The following is a 25,021-nucleotide window of genomic DNA, read 5'->3' as shown; positions in this document are numbered from 1 at the left end:
TTCCTTCTATACAGGACTAGAGTTTCCATCCAAATGCTCAAAGCTCTCTGTTGGCTTTGAATGTTTTAGATTCCAGCAGTAATTTAGAGTAGTTGGCATGGGCCCTGGTTCACGGGATTAAATGGGTGCCCATATTAAATTTCCCCTCCTCTTTATAGCCCAGTGCCTGGGCCCATTGGGCCCAAGTGCAGTTGCACTGCTTGCACACTTGAAATCTACACCACTGAACCACACTCGATTACTTCTCCCCCTGCGATCTTTGCATTGCCACTCGCTGGCCTCCTCCAGAATTGGCACTTATCGCTAGAGAGCGTGTTTCACTTTGCATTCCACCAACAAGCATTCTCTCAGGTCCCACACCTCTGACCTGCGATGGGACTTTTCCTCAGCCCTCACCTCAACCAAAATTATGCATAGAGTACGCTGAATGTCCAATTTTTAAGTGCAGAATCGAATCAAAATTAGAATATTTATCCTGGAGGAATCTGATGAACTATGAAGCTCTTTTTTACAGATGTCCAGTCAGGGCGGGTAAGAACGTTACAACAACAAAGAGTACAAAAACACGACAGGAGTGCAAAGTACAAAAAAGTAAACAAATCACTCAAGCACATGCAAATTAAACTAAACCATCCCCATCCTACCAGGCAAAGCCCCACTGATGCATCAACTTATTATTCAAAAGCGACCTGGCCACAAATGATAGCTCAACAAAGTGGCTTATCATTTGGAGATCTATAGCAGCAACATCTAAATGGTCTAAACGCATGTTTCTAAACGAGGATGGAAAATCCAGAAGACCTGTAGAGAAAATCCACGCGACCACGGGGAGAACATGCAAACTCCAAATATGCAGGCGTTGGGGTCGGGATCGAATCTTCGACCTACATATCTGGCGAGGAAGATGACATCTCACCACCGTGGCGCCCCTTAAATAAATAAAGTATATGTATTCAAATTGCATAATCAATTCCAAAGCTTTAAAAAGGCAGTAAAACAACAGCAAAAACAGTCCCAGACCACACACCAAGACAAAACACAGTCCCTTAATAAAAATTGCACGTTAACATTTTACTCTCAATACATTGCTTCAGAATGTTTGTGATAAGTGAGTAAACAAGGTTGTTGCGAAACGTTGGTGCCGCAATGGCAAAGTCTTTGTCACCTGTTCCAATTCTTGTTCTTAGGATAATTAAAAGGCAATCAGAGGGACTCCTTAGGTTTCTTGGATTTGACAATGGGGTTAATGAATTAGCTAATTATAGCGCAGATTTGCCAATAAGGGTTTTATGGATGAACAGGGCCCAATGTATTGCATCAAGTGATGAGAGATTGGATGTTAAGTAGATGTCACTGGTGGGTCCTGTATGTCACATCCAGAGCAAATCTCGGGGCAGAATGATGAAGCGGTTTTAGTCTGTTTAGTGATTCAGCAGCATCACCGTAGTCAAACAGTGGTAGAATGATAGCTTCAACAATTTGCAGGCGTAATCGAATGGGAAAACAGTGTTTCTATATAAAAAAAATTGTTAAGATTGTCATCGAGATGTGATCAATATGGGGTTTGAATGTACGTTTTTAATACTCGGGGAGCTGTGATGGAGTTAGTGTGGATTGGTTTTAAGGCTGCATAAGTGATGGCAGGCATCTTGTGTTTCAGGGGATTAAATCGGAAACCTTTCGGTGGCTGTAAGTTAATCTGTACACCTGTGGAGCTTTCTTGATGTTTAACGTGGAACACAGTAGCTCACCCGTGATGTGTGTCCCTGTGTTAGTGTCTTGCATGTTTCCAAGGTGAGTGATTGAATGGACACGGCGCTGCTGGAACAAATTTGCTGTGCTTTTTTGTTTGTGCTACTCAATGTTATTGGGTCCATTGTGTGAACGCTGTATTTCTTATTAAAACCGCTACGCACATCTACATTCGCATAGAGTCTTCTAGATGTGGTAACTGTAAACACACAGCTCATGAATAGGTGCATCTGCTACAAAAAGGAAACGTCCTTTAGATGTTCTGTTTATTTGAATAAAAACATCTATTGTACCAAGTTCTGCCATTCGCGTTCGGGGTCGTTGGCTATGCCAGTACAACATTGCGGTTCAGGGCAATGGAAGGACGTGAATTATCGTGGGGGTCACTGTGTTATCTTCCCTCGTGCCGCTGTATTGACTCGCCTGCTGGTCTGCTCGTGCAGATAGATGCTGCCCCTCGGCCATCATATTCACGAGCACGTCCAGGGAGAGGCAGGGGCAAAATGTGGTAAACCAGCCATGGCTTTGTGCTCATTCTGTCCCTCACAAAACAAGGTGAAGCCCTTTCTGATGCACCCCTGTCCAACCACGTAAACACGAAATAAGTATAACCCGTAAAAACAAAGTTTTTCACTATAAATCATTTATATGCGTGGCAATTGGTAATTAAATATAATATTGTTGTCTTAAAAAGTGTAAAATTTTGGAAAAAAAATTTCACGAACATTCATTGTCACACACAACGAGTCTGTGGAAAATGTCAGCTCGATTGGATCACGGGAAGTGGGTTAAAAAACGACCGAAAGATTTGCATGGCCCTAAGCAAGCAAGCGAACTTAATATAAAGGATTTAACAAGTAAACCCGTAAAAACTAAGTTTTTCACTATAAATCCTTTATATGCGTGGCGGCTAGAGTCTTCTCGTCCTCTGGCTTGAGATGGCTGCCACCTATGGGTCAGATGATTGTCTGCCACCTATTAAGCAATTGGTAATTAAATATTTAATTTGTTTTCCCTAAACAGTGTAAAATTTAGGAATTTTTTTTCATGAAAATTATTTGTCACACACGAGTCTGTGTGGAAAATGTCAGCTCGATTGGATCACGGGAAGTGGGTTAAAAAACGAGCGAAAGATTTGCACGGTCCTAAGCAAGCAAGCGAACTTAATATAAAGGTTTTAAAAATATATTCGCCTGTGGAGGACGCGGGGATCGATCCCGCGACCTTTGGCATGGGAAGCGAGGGCGCTACCAACTGCGCTACTCCGCCACGGCCTGTGGAGGAGTTACGCTCTGGGCTCTTACACTGTGACGTTCAGCCAAAGCCATGAATGAGTTCTATTTGAATATATGTAAAATAAAAGAAAATTGCCTAAAAAGTGTAACATTTTGGGAATTTTTTTTCACGAACATTAATTGTCTAGCACAATGAGTCTGTGTGGAAAATGTCAGCTCGATTGGATCACGGGAAGTGGGTTAAAAAACGACCGAAAGATTTGCATGGTCGTAAGCAAGCAAGCAAGCACGCAAGCAAGCAAGCAAGCAAACTTAATATAAAGGATTTAAAAACAAAGACAACGATCCCCCGTGTAGCCTAAAGAGACCATTTGAGCAAGTGCTGTTGGCGAGCACATGTGCAGAGGTGGGTGGTCAGCATCACGCCCGACCGCCTTTGTCTTCCTGATGTCTACACACCGCACCAGGTACTCACTTAAGGCTGAGCTGACCTAGGAGAGGCCCAGGATCAGGTCAGATAATCGCCACCAATGTTGCCTGTGAGCGGGAATCGAACTCGGATCGCCGGGTTCCTAGCGCAGTGAGCTGGCCACTGCCCCACCGCTCCCCACGTAAATACGAACGCACGCACCCACACGCGCGTGCTCCGGGTCTCGGTGTTGACCCTGATGGAAAACAACTCACTCAGGTATCCCGTCAAATTATTCTGAGACACCTGTGGGCCCCATGGGACTCTGAGAAGTGCAAACAGCCTCATGTAATGAAAGTCCTGCTCGGGAGGGCACAATGGACAATCGCTGCCTCTGCATGCGTGCTGGAGATAAACGTGCCCCCTCCCACCACCACCACCACTATCTGTTTGCTCGGGAGCAGATGGAATGGCCTTTTACGAGGCCCTTCCACTCGTAACTCCCGGCACAGATGAGAGAGAGAGACCACGGGCACTGTGGACGTGAGCCACGCGCACTGCGGTCACCTGCGTCTGTTCCGTTCTAAGCCATGGCGAGGTAGAAGAAGATCAACGACCTTCGCGAGGTAAGGATTCTGAAATTATTTTTGGAGGTCTGTTTTTGTTTTGTTTGCATGGACGCACAAATTTGGCGCTTGAAATGTCCGTACTAGAATTCACTTCTGTACGAACATTTGATAGTAACCAACGCATTTGCTGTCAGATACTTGTGAATACGTAGTCAAAGTGGTCTGCTCAAATGTGCATTGAGGTATTGGTGCTTATCTATTTATAGACATCTTGAGCCAGTGGTCGACATTCCACATTTCTGTGACGGGGGTGAGTCTATCCATAGGACGGACAGTCACTGATGTGTTAGTATATACATATTGTAATCAGAGGTCAGCACATTTTAATGCAGTACTCATCATCAACCCATTTTGGTTAAGCCATGTATATAGTTAAAAGAAAAGCATTCACAGTCCTAAATTATACCATGATAGGATAGGCGTTGTGTTGCATCTGATGAGCATTTCAAGTATTATAACTCCGTTTGAGTGAAATTATAGAAAAGTGGGTGTATTGAGTGGCATGATAATGATCCGCAGTTTAATCCCAACCGCGTCCCACATTTACGAGATGACACGTGATAAAACCCTCCTTTAGGAGGAGGAGGCACTTCTATGGTGCCACGGTGGCGATATGGTAACTCCCGCGCCTACTATGCAGGAGGTCGTGGGATCGATTCCTGACTCTGACGACTACATTTGGAGCTTTTAGATCTTCCCGTAGTCGCGTGGATTTTTCTCTGGGTCCTCCGGTGTTTTCCAGTCCAATTTAGAAACATGCGTTTAGAGTATTTGACTGCTATAAATTTCTACACGATGAGTCACTTCGTTAAGCTATTAATTGTTGCCAGATCGCTTCTGAAAAGGAGCTATATATCTCAGTGGCCCTTGCCTGGTAAAATAAATTAGTAAAACAATTGTTTAGTTTATAGTTTTAGATGAAAGAAAAATGAGATTGCACAGGACACGATGTTCAAGAATAATAATGGAATGGCACCCAGGGAATGAAACGCATTCGATAGGCCATCCACCGCGGAGATGGAGTAAATCAAATCAGTTGGTGTGCAGGTGCTAGGCGGATTATTGCATCGCAAGATTGTTGCAGGTGGAGGCAGCTCCTTGAAGCCTTCATCCAGCAGTGGATTGGCCACGGATGACCATCATGTTAATTGTCACTCACTGTGTTGGGCGGTTAACATTTGTTTCAAGTTTGTTTAACACTGAGTCGGTTTGTGTATACCCACGACCCCCCATAAAACAAGGTCACGCTACAAGGCGAGATGGAACCCCCGTGCGGACCAGAGGGAACCGAATGGGACACGGACTTGGAGGACGGTACAGCCAAGGAATCATTTCCCACTCGATGTTTTCCGGAACACTGTCATAGCGGCCGGTTTTGAGTAGGGACAATCAGTGTAAGACACTACCACTAGAGAGTACAAGATACTCCTATCCATAACAATCCTATATTATTGTATCCTATACCGTATTCCTATCATCCTACATGAATACGTTTGGGACAGAACAGGCCGAGATAGATGTGGCGTGCCAAATATAATTCCTGAAGCGTTCCAGCTGCAATTGGCGACGATGATTTCAGTACTAACCCAGTCACGCCTCACCCTGCAGTGCGTGTGATTGATGGATCCCTGATGACCGTGATGGACGCTCGTACTTTAAGCACTTAAATCCATTACGCAGCACCCCGTGTGCATTGACAATGCGGTTACATTGCAACGTGGGCTTTGGCCCTTTGACATCAGCTGTTGCAGGCAAGATAATCCACTTTCCCCGAGGTGGATTTGTGTGGCACACCATGTAGCGGGTAGATGCTACGGTGTAACTGTTAGCGCACTCGCCTTGTAATCCAGAACTCACTCGTTCGATTCGATCTCCTAGCATAACAGTTGAAACAATATTGCAGGTTTCTTAAATGCTCCTCCAACCCTCACCCCCGCCTCTGTTCAGCCAGCAGTATAAACATGAATACACTGCAGTTCGTCGATAGGAAGGTGTGTGGTGGGGAAAAGTGTGTGTAAGCTTCCACCTCCACCAACACGTCTGGTCAGTGTGGAAGAAAGAGGTTGTTAGATGACTTAAAAATTGACAGAAGAGTTGGAAAATGGAAACTAAAGCACAATATCTCACTCTACGGAGAAGGCTCGAGCCAAGAACCTGCCTTTAGTTGGAGGACTGAAGAAGAGGCGTGCTCGTGTGACAATCAGGCGAACGCAGACGGCAGACAGAACTGTACCAATGGGACAGAAACAAACGCGAGATAATATAAACAAAAAAATTGTAATAACTCGACAAAAAGTATTTTTGTATCAACCACGAATTATTACAATTCATTGACTCATTGTTTCTATGGGGGGAGGCGGGGTGGGAGGGAATCGTCACGTGCCTAATCAATTGCATGGTGATTATTGGTCTTACAATTCACTACCACCGTGTGGTGGTTTTGATCATGATGACGATGATGATGATGTTGGTGGTCGTTTTGCCAATTCACCAACACGGGATGCCCACATACGTTCCTTCCAATTGTCTCTCCGCGTCAGATGGCGACGAAGCCCTCCTCCGTCCTGGGGGCCCGCGGTCACAAGACCTGGGCTGGGGCCCCCGCTACCGGGAAGGGTGCCGCACCGCGGGGGTCTGCCCGGCCACGGGGGTCCTGGGCTCAGGGGGCTCCCGACCCCAGCTGCGCCTCGCGCACCGAGCCCTGGGACCCCGCGGTGCCGCGCCCCTCGCTCGCTGTCTCACGGTAACGTCGCGTGCCACGTGGTGCCCAGTGGCAGTTTGGTCCAGATGTAGTTGATTGCGATGCACGGCATGCCGGTGTACAGGCAGCAACCCCAAGCAGAGACTCTTTGACCTGGTGTCTCCCGTCTGGCCTTTGGTCTGGCTCCAATTTTTGGGTACTCTGGTTTCCTGCCACAAGCCAAACACAAATTGGTGTAATTGCTCAAGCCTTGCAATGCAAGACCCTCCTGAAAACAAGACTTGAGGACTGAGTACAGCTTTCATAGATAATATATACGGTATTTGTTTATGACTCTTGCTTTAATCATTCTCATCTCCAGGATTCAAACGAGATCTGGTTACTTAATGGTACAGCTGCATCTGTGTTCATGCGTTCGCAGCTGTCAATACTTTGTATCCGATCAATAATGTTTACGCGCCTTGGATGCATAACAACTGCATGCAAAAAGCATGCGTTAAACATATTGCATGCGTGAGTAAGATCACGAGTTAAGATGTTGGGGTGGACGAGTGAACAGTTTTGTCGGAGTGAATTGACCGTGCCACGATATCTTCTTGGTTCTTTCGGTAAAGTCACGTAGAAGGGAAATAATAAAATAATAAAAATAAAACATAAAATACAATTCTCACGACGTTTCGGCTACAACGCAAGCAGCCATCCTCAGGTGAGGAACAGGTCTGTCGGAAAGACAGCGTCTGAATGAACACCACCAAGCTTGGCAGCGTATATTTAAGCTGGGTTAGGGGAGGAAGGGCGCCTTGACAAAGGAATTTGCATATCAACATAGGAATTTAGCATAATTATGCAAAATGCTGATATGGGATTAGTCACTACTTGTGGAATGCGTAGGAGGTGGGGGGGGGGTCTCAAAGTCATATTATGCCCGTGCATTATGTAGGATTAGCAGCAATAAACGGAGGAGGTAGGGTTAGCAGTAATAAAGGGAAGGAATTTTAATAGTAAGGAGCTGCAGCAGCCAAACCACCACGCTACTCAAACGTGTTTTCAAATCAAACACGACGAAACATACTGCGCACTCATTTTATTGGTTCTTTCGGTAAAGTCACGTAGAAGGGAAGTCATAAAATAATAAAAATAAAAAAAACATAATAAAATAATTCTCACGACGTTTCGGCCACAACGCAAGCAGCCGTCCTCAGGTGAAGACCAGGTCTGTCGGGGAGACAGTGTCTGAGGACGGCTGCTTGCGTTGTGGCCGAAACGTCGTGAGAATTATTTATTATGTTTTTTATTTTATTTATTTTATTACTTCCCTTCTACGTGACTTTACCGAAAGAACCAAGAAGATGAATCCCTGCAGTCACGAAAGCTTTAAATCGAAACACACTGCGCACTCTGAAAGGTTAGCCGAGCGTACACAAATACACTGGTTTTGCGTTCAACGGCGTTCAACTTTTTTTCTGGCGAGGCAACCACGCTATTATTCGACATGGTAACATTTAAGTCAAGTGCGGAGAACCTACCTATGCATTCTCGACGGCCCGAGGCACGTCCTACCATTTCAAAATTCCAACAAACTAAATTTGTCTGTCACTACGAACATCTTTGCCAAACTAATCTCTTACTGGAGAGGAACATTTAGTGTTGTTCAGTCCCTTCTGCCAAGAGGTGTGTGTGATTGCCTGCCAAAGGTATTTGAAAGCACTTTTTGGCCTTCAATCATAAAAGGTTTATTTTGGTGTTTTAACATCTTAACACCTGTTTTATTGCTAGAAAGGGTGAAACATATTATTATATTTTGATGATGGCAAGAAAGGTCCCATATTGTAGCTGCTCACCAAGAGCTATAATTTCCCTGATCGTGCTGTTCGCCTTTTGGCGTTCTCTGGTCTAACACGTTGAGACTAAAGAAAGCTGTCTCTGGTGTGGACCAATCAGTTTCAAAGACAATGCATATATTATCAGAGTATGTTTTTTTGCATGTTCACCACAAGTACGTGTGGTTAATGCAGACGGGATTCCTTGCAAAAGGTTTCTGTTTGGTGTTTTAACATCTTAGCACCTGTTTTATTGCCACAAAGGGTAAAAAATATCCTTATATTCCACCTGTTCCGTCTGTATGGGATAGAGTGTTGCCCCCCCCCCCTCCACACGTGTGGGTTTTCTTCGGGTGTTCCGGTTTCCTTCCATTAATTGGTCGATAACATCTTAATATAGAGAGGATCACCAAGCTTGGGCAATTGTTGACGTCGGCTTATTGTGCGGCTGCCTTCCAGCTGATCTGTGCTTCCTCGCGCATCTGAGTCGTTCTCTCTCTAGTAGAGCGAGCAAAACTACTGCAGCGCATCACAAGTTGAGAATTATTATGATTATTGTTGTTATTATTATTGTAAGTCAATCCATTACGCACACAACTTGGCGGCCATCAACGTGAACAATTTACTTGACTTAATTTAATATTTCAGGTCAACACCATGGTCACCAAGTTGGACCTGACGGACAACTGGCTGCAGGAGGAGGGTTGCCACCACCTCTCGCGAATGCTGAAAGAGAACTGCTACATCGAAGAGCTGGTAAGGAGACCCATGATTATATGAGGCGTGGCAAATACGTCGTGTCTACACACACTGGGAGCATTTCAGTTCCAAAACGTCGGACATCATGCCAAACAAAATGCAATACAACCCAGAAATCGGCCCTTGGATTGCCAATACACAGAGATAAAATTCTAAACATAATGCCGTGTATTTACCCAGTAAAGCCTCGGTGAGTCTCAATACTAGTTTTATGTATGGTCCTACAATAGGATGTTGGGCCATGTACATTCATCAGTTTTTTGCGTTTCCTGGGGGGGGGGGGGCAGGGGGAAAACGAGTATCTTGGAGAAAACCTACCACCACACTTTCGACAGGGTGACACTCAAAGCTACACGCAGATCGAATCAAGATCGTATTTCCGCACTGCCATCTGGCCACATCGCCGCCACGTAGAGGTGTGAGCTGTGTCTGTTTGCCGGTCTGACCCTTCACAGAACGTGTCGAGCAACCGCATGGGAGACGGAGGAACGATGGCCTTGTGCTCTGCGCTGAGGGAGAACTCCACCGTCACCAGTCTCAACCTGTCCGGTGCGAGGGCCTCTATGTGTGTGTGTGTGTGGAACGATGACTGAGAATTGCTGCAACTACTCCAGTACTATTTTTCGATTTAAAGCTTTCGTGACTGCAGGGATTCATCTTCTTGGTTCTTTCGGTAAAGTCACGTCCTCAGGTGAAGAACAGGTCTGTCGGGAAGACAGCGTCTGAATGAAACACCACCAGGCTTGGAGCGTATATTTAGGCTGAGTTGGAGGGGGAAGAGCGCCTTGACAAAAGAATTTGCATATCAAGAGGAATTCGCATATTTATGGGAAATGCAGATATGGGATTAGTCACTACTTGTGAAATGTGTAGGAGGTGGGCGGGGGGTTTTCAAGTCATATTATGCCCGTGCATTAAGCAGGATTAGCAGCATCAAAGGGAGGGGATAGGGTTAGCATTAATAAATGGAAGGAATGTTAATAGTATGTAGCTCCAGTACTGCGTAGGTTTTCGCGGTTGTGCCGCTATACGGCTCTCCGGCGGTGTTTTCGGACTGTGAAGAATTGTCTGTCGTTCGGCACGATGTCTGACGTTTCATTCCACGTTCTGGGATTTTCTTCAAGAACTGAATTGAGTGCCTGAAGAAGCTCCCAGCATGTGAAGCCAAACGTCGGGGGTCATGTCCCGCGCAGCATGCGGTGCAAGCTACAGACACATCGGAGAGAAAGAGTAATCTCCGCTGCGCAGGTGGCAGCGTTTCAATTTGCGGAGGAAAGGTTCAGGTATACTTCTGGATTTAATGGCAAATAAAGACTGCATCAATGTTGTAAAATAAAATTGTGCATTCAAACAAATACTTTTAAAGGCAACATTGATCCAGAGCGCACGTTAAGTGACACCGCTGTCCCCTGTGCAGTGCTTTGGATGTCAAACTAAAATAAAATTGCATCCATGTGTTTTATACAACTGGTTGCCACGAAGAAGCCTTGTTGCAAGAATGACTTTCTCATGGTGATACAAAATTAATCAAACGTAACCTCTAGATCTGGACTCGTGGTAATTTGTGTACTAACAATTTAAGTTGTCACCTATTGTGACTCATGCCTAGTGGCACTGTTTCTATAAACGAGATATGTGATGAACATTGCAATGACGATAACGATGGTGTTAACATGTGAGCTCATGTCTGTTCGAAAAAGTGTATAAGGAGAACCACATTGCATGTCCTTTGGTAGGAAACAATTTAACAGATGAAGCTGCCAGACATTTGCACAACGCCATGTCGGTAAGTATGGAGCGTCTTGATGTAAATTCCTCCTATAACTGTTTCATAGTTTGCTTTCATCTAACACGGCACGGCCACTTTAATGGGTAGCTCAATTGAAACAAAGCATTTACTGCGTAGCTCTTCGCATTTGTGCTCTGCTGCTCTCTGATGAGTTTTCGGGTTGCATCGCGTGTTGCTCGGCATGATGCCCGACGTTTTCGCTCTACGGTGCCGGGAGCTTGTTCAGGAATGTAATATAAATTTGCTGAGCTGACTCACAGCTTCTTCAGGAACTGAAACTGAAATGCAGCTCTTGAATAGGAAGCTCCCAGCACGTGGAGGAAAGTGTCGGACAATTGTACGGAACAACACCCTGAAAACTCACATCGGCAAGCTGTGTCTTTTACTTATTTCCTGCCTGTATTTACTTTACCAGTGGGCTTTACCTGGTAAAATAAAAATAGTTTTATTGGTATGTTTTTGTGATTTGCCTACATTTCCTATACTTTGCACTCATATCGTGTTTTTGTATTGTTTGTTGTTGTAACATTCTCACTGGACATCTGTTAAAAATAGCTTCATAGCTTCCAGTATAAATACATATTATGATTCTGCTTGTGGAAACTGTGTTGTGCAAATTGGTTCTGCACTGGTGATGGATGAAATCAATATTCTATTTTGGTCATCGTCAGCACAGACTCTGTTATAACACAATCCCCCCTTTGTAGCAATTTACACTGTCTCTGAAAATGATGGGAAACTCGCCAGACAACAAAGTGTGTGCACGCTGGAAACAAACAAGAGGAATATTATACGCAAAAGATGATTTGTAGACTGGACAAGGCATTTGAGTGACCAGAGGATCGGTCGTTCCATCATACCTTGCATTGTCATTACAATCACAACCCCATAGTTGGGCCGTCGGTGACTATGCATGCCTATCATCCAGCACTGCGGGGGTGAGGGCTCGTGGATCGCACAAATGTTGTGAAACTCCCTTCCCAAGGGCGTCGAAGAGGAGCCTATACCCTGGCTCGCCAGGAGAATGCAGTATTGTACAACAAAATTGTGGATTCCATCTGTTCCATCTGGATGGGATAGAGTGTTTCCCCCTCGCATGCGTGGATTTTATTTGCGTGCTCTTGTGTCACCCCACATGTAATCACTCATTAGTTGTATTCTTGGTTCTTTCGGTAAAGTCACGTAGAAGGGAAATAATAAAATAATAAAAATATAAAACAATAAAAATGCTCACGACGTTTCGACTGCAACACAAGCAATCATCATCAGGTGTGAAATCCACAGCAAGAAAATTTTTAAAAAGTGGCGGTTTTTCCAAACATCAGCACCACAGACAGCGATTTGGCAGTTGGTCAGTGTGGATTTCACACCTGATGATGATTGCTTGGGTTGCAGTCGAAACGTCGTGAGAATTTGTATTGTTTTGTATTTTTATTATTTTATTATTTCCCTTCTACGTGACTTTACCTAAAGAACTAAGAATATGAATCCCTGCAGTCACGAAAGCTTTAAATCAAAATTTAAACTCACTAGTTGCTCGATAATACCTCGATATAGAGAGGACAGCAGAGCTTGGGCAACTGTTGGCGTCGGTCCATCGCGTGGCTGCCTCCCTGCCTGTCTGTGGTTCCTCACGCCTCTCTCTCCAAGGCGTTGTCTCTCCACGATAGTGAGCGAACTCTAAGGCGGTGCGATACAAGGTCACACGATCATGCTGCGTGTATAATGCTCGCTGCCTTGTTTTAGACTACCAACAAGGGGGAGGGGGGACGAGTCAAAACTGTGGCTGTATACATTTTAAAATGCAGCGAGACAATTGTACCGTGTATCGGTTTTATTCTTGTTAGGAAACATCAGCACAGTAAGACCATTGTTGTCTACTCATTATGCTTTGTGACTCTAGCCTCGTAATAATAATACTAATGATAAAGTCGGTTTTATAAAGTATGCCTTTCAAATGAGTAATCTCAAAGTGCTGATATGTGGGCAAGCCCTTTGTACAAAAGCCCTTTGTGCATAGCACCGCGTGTATAAATAATTAAAAACCATAAGACTGCTTTAAAACATAAGTACATGCACGCGTGCATACGGCGTTGCTGATGTCACATTCTTACAGTCGATAGCCCCATGGCACGTCCGATTAGCACGGTTGGCTACGTACGGTGCGAAAGAAGTTCAACATACATACAAGACAGGAAGGCACTTGGGCACGAAAGTAAGTATTCTCACGCTGCTGATGCTGATGTACAGATGATGCGCTGCTGGTTCTCACTCCTGCCCACCGCTTAGTAAGAGCCACAGTGCAGTAACTGTGCTGTCCATTGCTTCGCGGCAGGATTTAATTTCAGTCGCAGTTGTCCGAGGCTGAGCTCCGTAAAATGTTTGGAAAATATTTTTCGAGAGAAGATTAAGCCCTGCCGAGCGTGAAGGGAACACAACGGCCTCACTAGGTAACAGAAACCACAGCCTAGAGTTTACAGGGATGCCACGGTGCAGAGATGTTAAATCCCCCGCCTGGTATGCAGGAGGTCATGGGTTCGATCCCGATCCCGACCCTGACGCCTGCTGTATATTTTGAGTTTGCATGTTCTCCCTGTGGTCGCGTGGATTTTACTCCGGGTCCTCCAGTTTTTCCCTCCACATTGAGAAACACGCATTTAAAGTATTTGGCTGATATAAAAATTTCACGTGATAAGCCACTTTGTTGAGCTATCATTTGTGGCCAGGCCGCTTCTGAAAAAAAATGTTATATAGCTCAGTCTGCCGTACCTGATACAATGAAAAGTTAAAGTACATGTCACCGAAAAAATGTGCAGTTAAATTCACAATACGCCCAAAATCATCAATGTATTGTACCGGTGATTTCTCTGCCATCTCATTGTCTCTTGTAAGAAGCATGTTGGTCAACGTTGGAAAACGTTTTGGTCATTTTTATATACGATAACCTCTTCAAACATCTAATCATGATCACCTGTGATTTCTTATGTTTAATTAATGTTTCGTGCAGAGTTTCCCAACATCCTTTCCCGTCCTCCATCTCTTGACGATGACCGATCTTCTCCGTTCAAATAAGCATGACGTGTCTACGCGTTGAAGGCACCTGGTGTTTAGCTTAACACGCTTCGTGTGACGCATAAAGCAACGATTCAAATTAGAGCGAGATGCTGTTTGTATGTACGGAGCGGTAGTAAAGTGGTTATCTCGCTGCACAACGAACCTGGGACACCCCCAGTTCGATTCCAGCTGAGAAGCAACATCAGTCACGAATATTTCAGTCACCCCTAGCTCGACTCAGCCTTAAATGAGTACCTGGCGTGGTGTTTAAACGTCAACACTGGGGAGACAAAGGCGGACGGTCATGATGTTGGCTACCTACCCCCCCTCCTGTGGCGTTCTGGCCTTCATAGATGCTCGCTTAACCGCACTTGCCCAAACAGCCTGTGAAAGGCTATACGGCGTCCTTTGTTTTTTTATGTTCCGCGTGACATATAACGATGATTCGAGTTACATTATGACGTTAGGGATCACCAGTCATCAGGCATGTGCAGCGTGTAATAATTTGATTTAAATTTGAACGGAAGAGATTGTAGTCAACGCACAAAGGCGAAATGTGGTGAGTCACCAGGAGTGTAGTTTAGGAAAATTTAGAGCCCGGGTCCTGTTAACAGAATCTGAGCTGTTATACAACCTGATTATGATAGATTATATCTCTAACGAAACGTCAAAGTACCAATTTAAATATTGTGAAATGTATCTCCAGCTCACGACACCCGTAGTGTGCCTGAGGCAGCAATGTATTTGGCCACGTTTTGATTCACGTGATACTTTTATTTCATTGGCCGTCGGGTGGAGGAGGGTTTACGTCGCACATTTGTACACGACCTCATCCAAAAGAGACCAATTATAAACGTAATGACGATGTTGCTGTGTTGACAGGTAAATAGAAGCCTGAAAGAACTGGATATGAGCCACAACAGAATTGGAGACGCAGGTGCCATGCATGTGGCCCATATGATAGGTAATGCCAAGGTCAATGTTTATTATCAAACCATTTTTCGGCATTTTTATGAACACACGTTATTTCATGAACACAGACGAAGACGGCTGGGAATATGAACACCTCTCTTTGGTTCTTTCGGTAAAGTCACGTAAAAAGATAAAATAATAAATTAAATAATAGCATACTACGACGTTTCTATTGCAACACAAGCAATCGTCATCAGGTGTTGCAATCGAAACGTCGTAGTATGCTATTATTTAATTTATTATTTTATCTTTATACGTGACTTTACCGAAATAACCAAAGAGTAATTCCTGCAGTCACGAAAGCTCCAAATTAAAATATGAACACTTGTCAACATGTTGTAGCAAACACCGACCGATTGATTTTTTAAAAATATATATAAACTAGACGTTTCAATTAGCAGTTAAACAAGTCCCCAGTGAAAATGGAACGTTCGGCAAACGTTTGGCTTTGTAGTCTTTGTCAATCAAATATTTTAATACGAAACGCAAGCTTAACTATTTATATTTTACCAGGTAAGGCCCACTGAGCTTTATAGCCCTTTTTCAGAATCGATCTGGTCACAAATCATAGCTCAACGAAGTGGCTTTCCACGTGGAAATGTATATCAGCAAAACAATCTAAATGCATGTGGGACAAACCGGAGGATTCGGAGAAAGGTCCATGTGACCACGGGAGCAACATGCAAACTCCAAATGTACAGCAGCAGGCGTCAGGCTCGGGGTCGAACCCTACGACCTCCTGTATACCAGGCGAGGTAGATGACATCTCGTCACCGTGGCACCCTCCCAATATCCCTGGGTCGCGACCTGTTTGAGTTCGCGTTAAGTTGGGAGGGGGGGTAGACTGAAAGAGAAAGGTATTCTTAGTTTTTTCGGTAAAGTCACGTAGGTAAAAAATTGAAATTAAAATTAATAAAAGTAAAATAAAAATAAAATAAAAATCACGACGTTTCGGAGGCAACACAAGCTTCCGTCTTCAGCTGAAGACCGAAGCTTGTGTTGCCTCCGAAACGTCGTGATTTTTTATTTTATTTTACTTTTATTAATTTAATTTTTTACCTACGTGACTTTACCGAAAAAACTAAGAATATGAATCCTTGCAGTCACGAAAGCTTCAAATCTAGAATGAAAGAGAAGGGCTTGTAAACAACACAGAATACACAGCAGCATTTATTTATTATTTAAGATTGACTTTAAATGATACTGGATGTGGTGTGCGCCGTGATGTCGTCACGGGGTTGCCCCCCCCCTCCCTCTCCGCCCGACCCCGGCTCAGCGAACTCCACGACGCTGGAGACGCTGGACCTGACGTGGAGTCTGTGGAGGTGCCACGGCTCCGTGGCCATCGCAGCAGCCATCAGCGTGAGTTTTGCGCCATCTTCAGTCCAACGCGGGGACTTCGCAATCAAACGAAATTATGAACACAACGTTTTGCTGGCTGGCTGGCTGGCTGCAAGGCTGTCTGGCTGGCTGGTGCGTGATGGCGTGACCCGCATCCCACAGTCGGGTTCGTGCGTTGCACTGACATCACGCCTATCCCCAGGCACCCTCCACACCGGACGTGCACTGCCCACGCAAATGCGCGAGCAGTGCTCGTTATTTAAAAATGAATGCCAATGATATACCCCAAGAATGCTGACGCACATGGTGGAACAACGTGGACACTCAGGATACACCTCATTCTAGACCCAAACATCGCACCTCCTGGCTTCGACATTCCTCCTCGAACACACTGGTGTAACCCACAACCGCATCAGAACATCGACAGGCAGCTGCGCACATTTCCTTTATAAATGGAAATTAAAAACAAGCCACAGTCGTGTGATTGTGGGCATGTTCCCAATCTATGGATCTCGTAGTAAACCACTGCAGTCTGCGCTCTTTCAAGGGAGTAGTAAAACTACAATCACTCTCTCCTGAAGTCCTTACATGGAAAGCAGACCTCGACATTGGTATTTAGCTCTTGAGCATATTTCCATCATGCGCAATAATAGACTAGAACCCAAGAAAGCCTCACTAAGTCTCGAGACTGTTTTCAGGAGAGCCCTGCATTGATTTTGTTTGGTCCCGTTCCATCAATGAATATGTGGATTGAAGGAGCAAAACTAGAGAACTCAGTTAAAATTCTAAATAGTTATATTTTCAGAACAATACTGGTAGTAATACATGTATGTATGTGATGGATTTATTACAAAATAACCAATAGTATTAATTATAGTGCTAAAGTATTGCATTCCAGCTATTGTAAAGTGCACACATTCTTCAGAGGCCCTCAAAATAAATACGAGACACCACTCACCATTCACTGAAGCCCCTATTTTAAAGAGCACAAAAAAGTATACAAAAAGCATGCAGCATTTTTGTGCGTAAAGCAAAAACCATTAGCAGTTCCTGCAGAACTGCATTGTGGCCCCTACTTTAATCCAGCTTTGCTCACAACCGGTTGCCTGTGAGAAAACGGCAGTGAAACAGAATGTGTGCCTCGAGCCAAAACGTGGCCCCAACTCTCCCTTGAAGAACGTTTACAAATACCATCCCAGTGTCATGTTACAGGAAAAGAATGCCAATGATTTACCCAAGAACGCCAAAGTCTCAAGACTGTTTGAAGAAAGTTTGGCCAATTCCGTCAACGATTATTCGGCTTGTGGGAATAAAACCGGAGTAACTGGCGAAAACCCAAGCACATGAGAGGCTAACACTCAACACAGCCGCGGCAGTGTGATACGGCAGTGTGATATATAACTAGTGCCGTCTGTCCACCCACGAAAATATCTGTAATCGGCACTTCACTGTGTTAGGTGAACCGCAGTGTTCGCTGGCTGAGCTTGGCATGGACCGGCGTGGGCACCGAGGGTGCCCTGGCACTGCGAGAGGCTCTCCAGCGGAACAGGACCCTGCACCACCTGGACCTGAGCTCCTGCCGCGTGGATGAGCGGGGCGCGAGGGCTCTGGCTGCCGGGCTGCAGACGAACCTGGCTCTACGCAGCCTCAAGGTGATCGTCAAGCCAAGCGGCCACATTGTGGATTTTGTTTTTTATCGCGGTCGCCGAGCGCAGGGCCCAAAGGCGCAACAAGTCAAACGGCCATGAAAAAACAGCGCTATAAAAGGGGTGATAGATAAATCTTGACTTAACGCTTTCGTGACTGCAGGAATTCATATTCATTGGGTCTTTCGGTAAAGCCACGTAGATAGAAAAAACTATAAAATCACAACACAAGCAATCGTCATCAGGTGCAAAACTAGCGCTTTTTTCACCTGATGACGATTGCTTGTGTTGCGATCAAACATTGTGATATTTTTATTATTATTTTTTCTATTTACGTGGCTTTACCGAAAGACCCAATGAATTTGGGTAATAGATAATAAGAAGTAATATGTTTATCTCACATCCCTTCTAGTGACATGTTCTGCCAAAGCCTATTCATGATTATAATCAATTTGAGTTGTTTTTTCATCTAACATGTTTCATTTGATATTCGTTTGTGCGGGTTTAGCTAATTGGAGGAAACTGGTCTGTTTGCAGCTCACACTGAACCCTATCATGGCAGAGGGAGCCCTCGCCTTGCTCTCCGCCATCCAGAAGAACAAGAGGTCGACGATGCAAGACGTCAACATTTCAGTCAGTTCTGAAATGACGTAAAATTACATAAGGGTATATCGATGATTCTACACGTACATTTCAGATACATTAAAGATGTGGTAAAATGTGAATAAAATCACGAAGCAGTGTTATATACTTGGGCATCTTAAGTCAACCAATCAAGGACACTTATTTCAAATTGATATTATTCACTGGCCTTTCCTGATGAGGGAAAAATGTTCATATACTGTAATGGGAAGTTATCTGTGTGTTGTATGTGTCAAACCATTTACTTCTTCAATACTTAACCCATATTTTCCAAATAATTTGGAGAATTATTTCAAAATGACACCCAGTACGTATGACAGCATTGATGCAATTTACAAATGTCGACTTTGAGATTGCTGATTTGTGCAACTGGCCATCAATAATACACAAGCCAGGGTATCCATATACAAGTTGTATCTGTCAACTATTAGTAGTGCTAGAATGAGACTATTGGATGAAGGCTCCCCAATACGTAAAATTTAAGTAAAAAACCTGGCCAAATTGAACTACAAGAGGCTGTATACTGTATTGGGCATAGCGTCTCGTTAATTGTCTTGCCTACTCATATATCAACATATTTATGGATAGGGATGTTACTGTGGTGTAATTGTTACTACAATACACTTGCATACCAGAGATCACCCGTTAGATCTTCTGGCATGGCAGTTAAAACAAGGGGCGAGTTTCTATAACCCCCCCATCGCCTATTTCCATCGAACAGTATACCTTGGTACACTACAGTCATTCAACAGGTCGTGTGCGGCGGGGTAAGGTGTGGAGACTCACACCTCTCCCAAGGTGCTTGTCCAACGTGGAAGAATAAGATGAGGATACCCTCCCCAGAGGGGCTCTACGGAGCTCCCTCGAGCGGAGGCCCTTCCGCCAGCAATGGTGTGAGCAAGCAATTGCAGGGCTGCACCTTAACCGTAGAGAAGGTTAGTTTAGCACGTAGGCATTCGCGACCACAAAGTTTGTTTTGGGTTAGATTGCGTAAATATAAATATGTCGTTAACCCACCACCACCACCACCACCCGACACAGCCAATTAGTTAAAGGTGTTCGCTAACCACGGGGTCGTCCATAAATGACGTTACGCACCTAGGGGGTGGGGGGGGGGGTCAGACATTTGTGACGATGTGTGACGAGGGGGGGGTATAAATGTGACGTCACATCAAAATGCGCAACTTTAAATAAATATAGACAACACGTTCCACTTAATTAAATAAACGTTTTAATAATTTTTTGTCCTGCAACATCAGAGTGCAGCGCCACATTAAATACGCACTACAATGACAATAGTTTATAGCGATTTAAAGCATCGATTTAAAGCTTTCGTGACTGCAGGGATTCATCTTCTTGGTTCTTTCGGTAAAGTCACGTAGAAGGGAAATAATAAAATAATAAAAATAAAACATAAAAATTATATAATAAAGTAATATAATAATAAAATAATAAAATATTGTTTTTATGTTTAACTTTTATTATTTTATTATTTCCCTTCTACGTGGCTTTACCGAAAGAACCAAGAAGATTTAAAGCATGTTTTATTTTGGGGTTGGGGGGGGGCAGAGCTTTGTGACGTCATATTTGAGAGGGGGGGGGGTCTGACTTTTTATGACGCCGTGTGACGAAGAGGGGGGGGAAGGGTAAAAAATCGTCCCAAATCGCGTGACGTCATTTATGGACGCCCCCCCACCGTCTGATGAACGTAACGGGCCGCAGAATGTGGTGGTGAACGAGCAGTTTGTGCAGCTGCTGAGCGCGGTGCGAGGCGAGCGCCAACGGCCCCTGTCCGTCCGGCACGGGGGCATCGGCAGCGGCCTGCGCCGCACGTTCCAGCCCAGGGTCAGCCCCATGCAAGCCATCCAGGTAGCGACCGTCAGAGCACCTCGTTTGTGTTGCTGTAAATCGTACTCTTAGCTTATTTCGGTAAAGTCACGTAGGTAAAAAATGAAATTATAATTAATAAAAATAAAATGAAAATCACGACGTTTCGTAAATCGGCCACAGGACATGCCGGGGTATTTTTAAATCCTTTATATTAAGTTCGCTTGCTTGCTTAGGATCGTGCAAATCTTTCGGTCGTTTTTTAACCCACTTCCCGTGATCCAATCGAGCTGACATTTTGCACACAGACTCGTTGTGCGTGACAATGCATTTCCGTGAATTTTTTTTTCAAAAATCTTACACTGTTTAGGGATTAAAATTTAAATATTTAATTACCAATTGTTTAATGCTGCCAGGCAATCATCTGACCCATAGGTGGCAGCCATCTCAAGCCAGAGGACGAGAGGACTCTAGCCCCCCCGATGCCACGCATATAAAGGATTTATAGTGAAAAACTTTGTTTTTACGGGTTATACTTGTCTCGGGATTACATTGACTGGGGCGAAGCATCCGTGAAATCTCGACACCCCCATTGCGATTTAAATAAATACATAAAATGACCTGGCATCCCCCGATCCACCGTTCTATTCTTGTATGTGGGTAATATGTTCAGGAGCGAAATGAAGGGGAAGTCTTGCGGTATTCCGGGTTTCAGAATGGCAATGGCTTTGGCTAGCTTCCTTTCTTTCAGAAAGTCCACAACGGCCATGAAGGTCTCCGCGTGCCCATGTCAGACATGGGGCTGTTTTGAGCATGCTTTGCGTGCTGGTCAGTGCTGTTTGGTGAAGGGAGGAGGACAGGTCCAGTTCAGATATCACTCGCTACTAATGCCAGCCGTGCCCGGGAACTTAACTCGGTCGTCGTGTTAACAGTGCAGCACGCGATCCACTGCCCCACTGCTTCAGTCCACATTCTGTTCTATTTTATTTGAACATTGGTTGCGCTATGCATGATTTTTTCAGTTATGTTTGCCATGGAACTGATTTATCTTGACCATCACGTCAGGACTGACCTGCTGGACATGAGATATCCATCTCAATAGTTTTATTGAGGTTAAATAAAAGATAAGAAGCAGAATGTGGTTTTGCAAGTGGAGGGAGTTTCATGTTTCCAGCTCAATCATTGGTGACGAGTGCAACTTGCACAATTATTTTGACATGAACATTTTCTACTTTCCAACAGTCAGTGTTGGTATCATATGTGTCTCACGTGCCAATCGTGTTCGCTTTCTGGTGTCCACAACAGGGGCACCTTCTCAAGAATAAGCTGCGTCTCTGGGACTTCTTCCGTAACATGGACAACAGCGGGACAATGTCAGTGACCCAGGATGTCTTCAGGAGCGCCATGCAGGTGAACACGCGCCTGACACCACCTGCTCATCACCTGTGGAGGCCTCTGACATCTCTGCGTGCCGATAATGATGACATCTGCTTTTTCAGCAACTGAGCACACCCCTGGAGGAGCAGGCGTTAGAGGAGCTCATCTCGGCGCTGGACAGAGACGGAAGTGGCTGGATTAGCTACAGGTACAAGACCAATGCCTATTGCCCAATCACCCGGAATGTGCCCGTATCATCATATTTCGGAATCTAAGCAGCAGGATTGAGCCTGGATGATGCTTGGGTTGGGCAATCACCGTGAATAGGAGATTGTTGTAGGCTATAGACTGTGGGGATGCATGGTGGATGGAAAAGGGTAACGCTGGGAAATACATTGTTGTGCGGTACTTCTATGCTCGCATAACCTGCGAGGCCATCTGAGCCCCTTCCGACTGAAAGCTTAGCCAGCCTTCTAAATTCGTATACTGCAGTCAAGTCACTAACAACCATGCCCCCCGCTGAGTTATGTGTATGCCCTCTCAGTTTAAACGAGGTAGTAGCTGGGGCAAAATGGCCATTGGATGTAGATCGGAACTGGGTGAGCGGTGTATAACACTACTCTTCCTGAGTTCAGCTGGACCTGCGAGTTACCGTACCATCTGTTGAACGCTGCCCCAAGCCAACCCACCCCATCCTCCCTCTCTGACCCGACCCCTCCGCTGCCAGGGAGCTCCTGGACGGGCAACGCGCGTTCCGCAGGACGGCGAGGCGCGCTTCCCAGCGCTCGGACGCGCGCTCGCTGCGGGAGAAGAGAATCGTGGCCGAGTTCACTCGCTACGCGATGAGCATGGAGAGAGGCGCTCGTTACGTTTCATCCGCATAGCCCAGCCAGCCCCCTGCTCAACTCTCTCATCTCTCTCGCTCTCCCTCATCTCTCTCACAAAGATCCTCCTGAATAGCCTTCGTTAGACTGTTGGAGCAAGTGCTGTTAGCGAGCACCTATTAAGGCCAGCACGGAACACGAGAGGGAGCGGGGTGGCCAATGCCACGCCCGGCCGCCTTTTTCTCCCCAGAGCTGCTTTTTGAACACAGTACTAGGGGTTCATACTCTTAGTTCTTTCGGTAAAGTCACGTAGGTAAAAAATGAAATTAAATTAATAAAAATAAAACAATAAAAATCACGACGTTTCGGAGGCAACACAAGCTTCCGTCTTCAGGTGGAACCGTCACAGCAAAATATCTGTACCTTATATAGAGGTTAAGGGGGGAGGAGCCAGGAAGGGCTCCTCCCCCCGAAACGTCGTGATTTTTATTTTTTTATTAATTTTAATTTCATTTTTTACCTACGTGACTTTACCGAAAGAACTAAGAGTATGAATCCTTGCAGTCACGAAAGCTTCAAATCTAGAAACAGTACTAGGGGGCCGTCCATAAATGACGTCACGCGATTTAGGACGATTTTTTAAACTTTGTAGTAGAACGAAGCAAAATGGAGAGTACAATTATAACAATCACATATTCATTTCACGGAATGAAAAGCCGTGGTATAATCGTTAGAATCAAAATGTTTAATAACAATCATTCAAAAATGTACAAAATGTACGCTTCTCCATTCTCCCATGGAGCAGCAAAATGCTCCTTCATGGAATAAATAAAAGGTGACCTTAGTAAATTTAAATAATCAAATAGTTAATCGTGAAAATTAATCAATTAGTGTTGTTATAACAATTCTATTCAATAAATATGTATTTAAAGTTGCGCATTTTGATGTGACGTCACATTTCTCAAACCCCCCCTCCCCCCCTCGTCACACATCGTCACAAATGTCTGACCCCCCTCCCCCCCCCCAGATGCGCGACGTAATTTATGGACAGCACCTAGGTTCTCATTTAAGGCTGAGTCGACGTACGGGGAGGCCCAGGATCGGGTCGACCTATTTGCCACTGTTATTAGTCACGAGTGGAAATCGAACTCGGGTCGCCGGGTTCGTAACCACTGCCCTACACCTCCGCCCTGTACAATAAAATCTCAATAACTCCAATGTGAGCTCAAATGTTTGTAACTCATGGATATACAACTCTGTGCACTGTGCAGTTCCCCGTGATGTTCGTGTGCCTAGGGTTAATGCCTAAAATAAAGTTGCTCTACAGGTGACTGTTCTCAATTTCCCATCAAACGAAGATGTATTCATATAATGTGTATCGTACAATATAGCTCTCTTATATAGCAAGAGCTATGGCTATGTCTAATAGTGTATACAATTAAGCGTATGGCTATGGATAAGAGTGTATAGATAGGGGTAATAGTGTATAGAACACATTCCTGCGGAGGGAGCTGGGAGGAACGTTGGGTTGTTCGGTCAATGGCCAGGGTCAACGGCGGCGCGGTGTATTCCGAAAATATGCCCAAGTGTGAGGGCGGGCACAAGCCGGCGTGAGTAGGTTAAACGTTGAGTTTTATAAGGGCATCATGGGGTGACCAGCCACTCCCCACCCAGCACCACCCCTCCCACCCCCCACCCAGCCCCACCCTCCCCACCCAGCCCCTCCCCACACTCCCCACCCAGCCCCTCCCCACCCTCCCCTCTCCACCCAGCCCCTCCCCACCCTCCCCTCTCCACCCAGCCCCACCCCTCCCATTTTTGGATGCACGACGGACGGACGGACACAACAATCCCCTGTGGGCTGGTGGAACCAGGAGGTTCCTACCAGTATTAAGCTAGCAGTGTCTAGATGAAGCTACTGTATTAGTGTAAAGATTAAGCTCGTGGTGTATAGATAAAGCTCGTAGTGTAGAGAAGCTAGTGGTGTATAGAAGAAGCGAATAGTGCATAAGGAGAAGCTAATAGTGCATATAATAAACTAATAGTGTATAGAATGAACTGATAGTGCATATAAGAAGCTAATAGTGTATATAATAAACTAATAGTGTATAGAAGCTAATAGTGTATAGAAGCTAATAGTGTATAGAAGCTAATAGTGTATAGAAGCTAATAGTGTATAGAAGCTAATAGTGTGTGGCTATGGCTCACAGTGCCAGGTTCTGGGGCTGCTATGGTTGGGGGCTG

The 25,021-nt window shown here is 44.9% G+C and overlaps 1 protein-coding gene across 1 annotated transcript; it reads left to right on the top strand.

Annotated features, from left to right (window-relative positions):
- The first annotated feature begins 51 nt into the window (after positions 1 to 51).
- Positions 52 to 24,102, top strand: LOC133347172 (leucine-rich repeat-containing protein 74B-like). Its single transcript, XM_061559213.1, has 15 exons — positions 52 to 1,794; positions 3,909 to 4,022; positions 5,267 to 5,339; positions 6,566 to 6,768; positions 9,195 to 9,302; positions 9,761 to 9,854; positions 11,042 to 11,091; positions 15,031 to 15,112; positions 16,397 to 16,482; positions 17,919 to 18,113; positions 18,645 to 18,740; positions 20,472 to 20,618; positions 21,882 to 21,986; positions 22,076 to 22,161; positions 22,681 to 24,102. The coding sequence occupies exons 3-15, from the start codon at positions 5,285 to 5,287 to the stop codon at positions 22,835 to 22,837; spliced, it is 1,464 nt and encodes a 487-aa protein (XP_061415197.1). The 5' UTR covers positions 52 to 1,794; positions 3,909 to 4,022; positions 5,267 to 5,284; the 3' UTR covers positions 22,838 to 24,102.
- Positions 24,103 to 25,021: the final 919 nt, after the last annotated feature.

This window comes from Lethenteron reissneri, chromosome 25, assembly GCF_015708825.2.
Source record: "Lethenteron reissneri isolate LAM-NWPU_2019-01 chromosome 25, ASM1570882v1, whole genome shotgun sequence".
NCBI classification, from domain to species: Eukaryota; Metazoa; Chordata; class Hyperoartia; order Petromyzontiformes; family Petromyzontidae; genus Lethenteron; species Lethenteron reissneri.
This window is presented reverse-complemented; position numbering and strand designations above follow the sequence as displayed.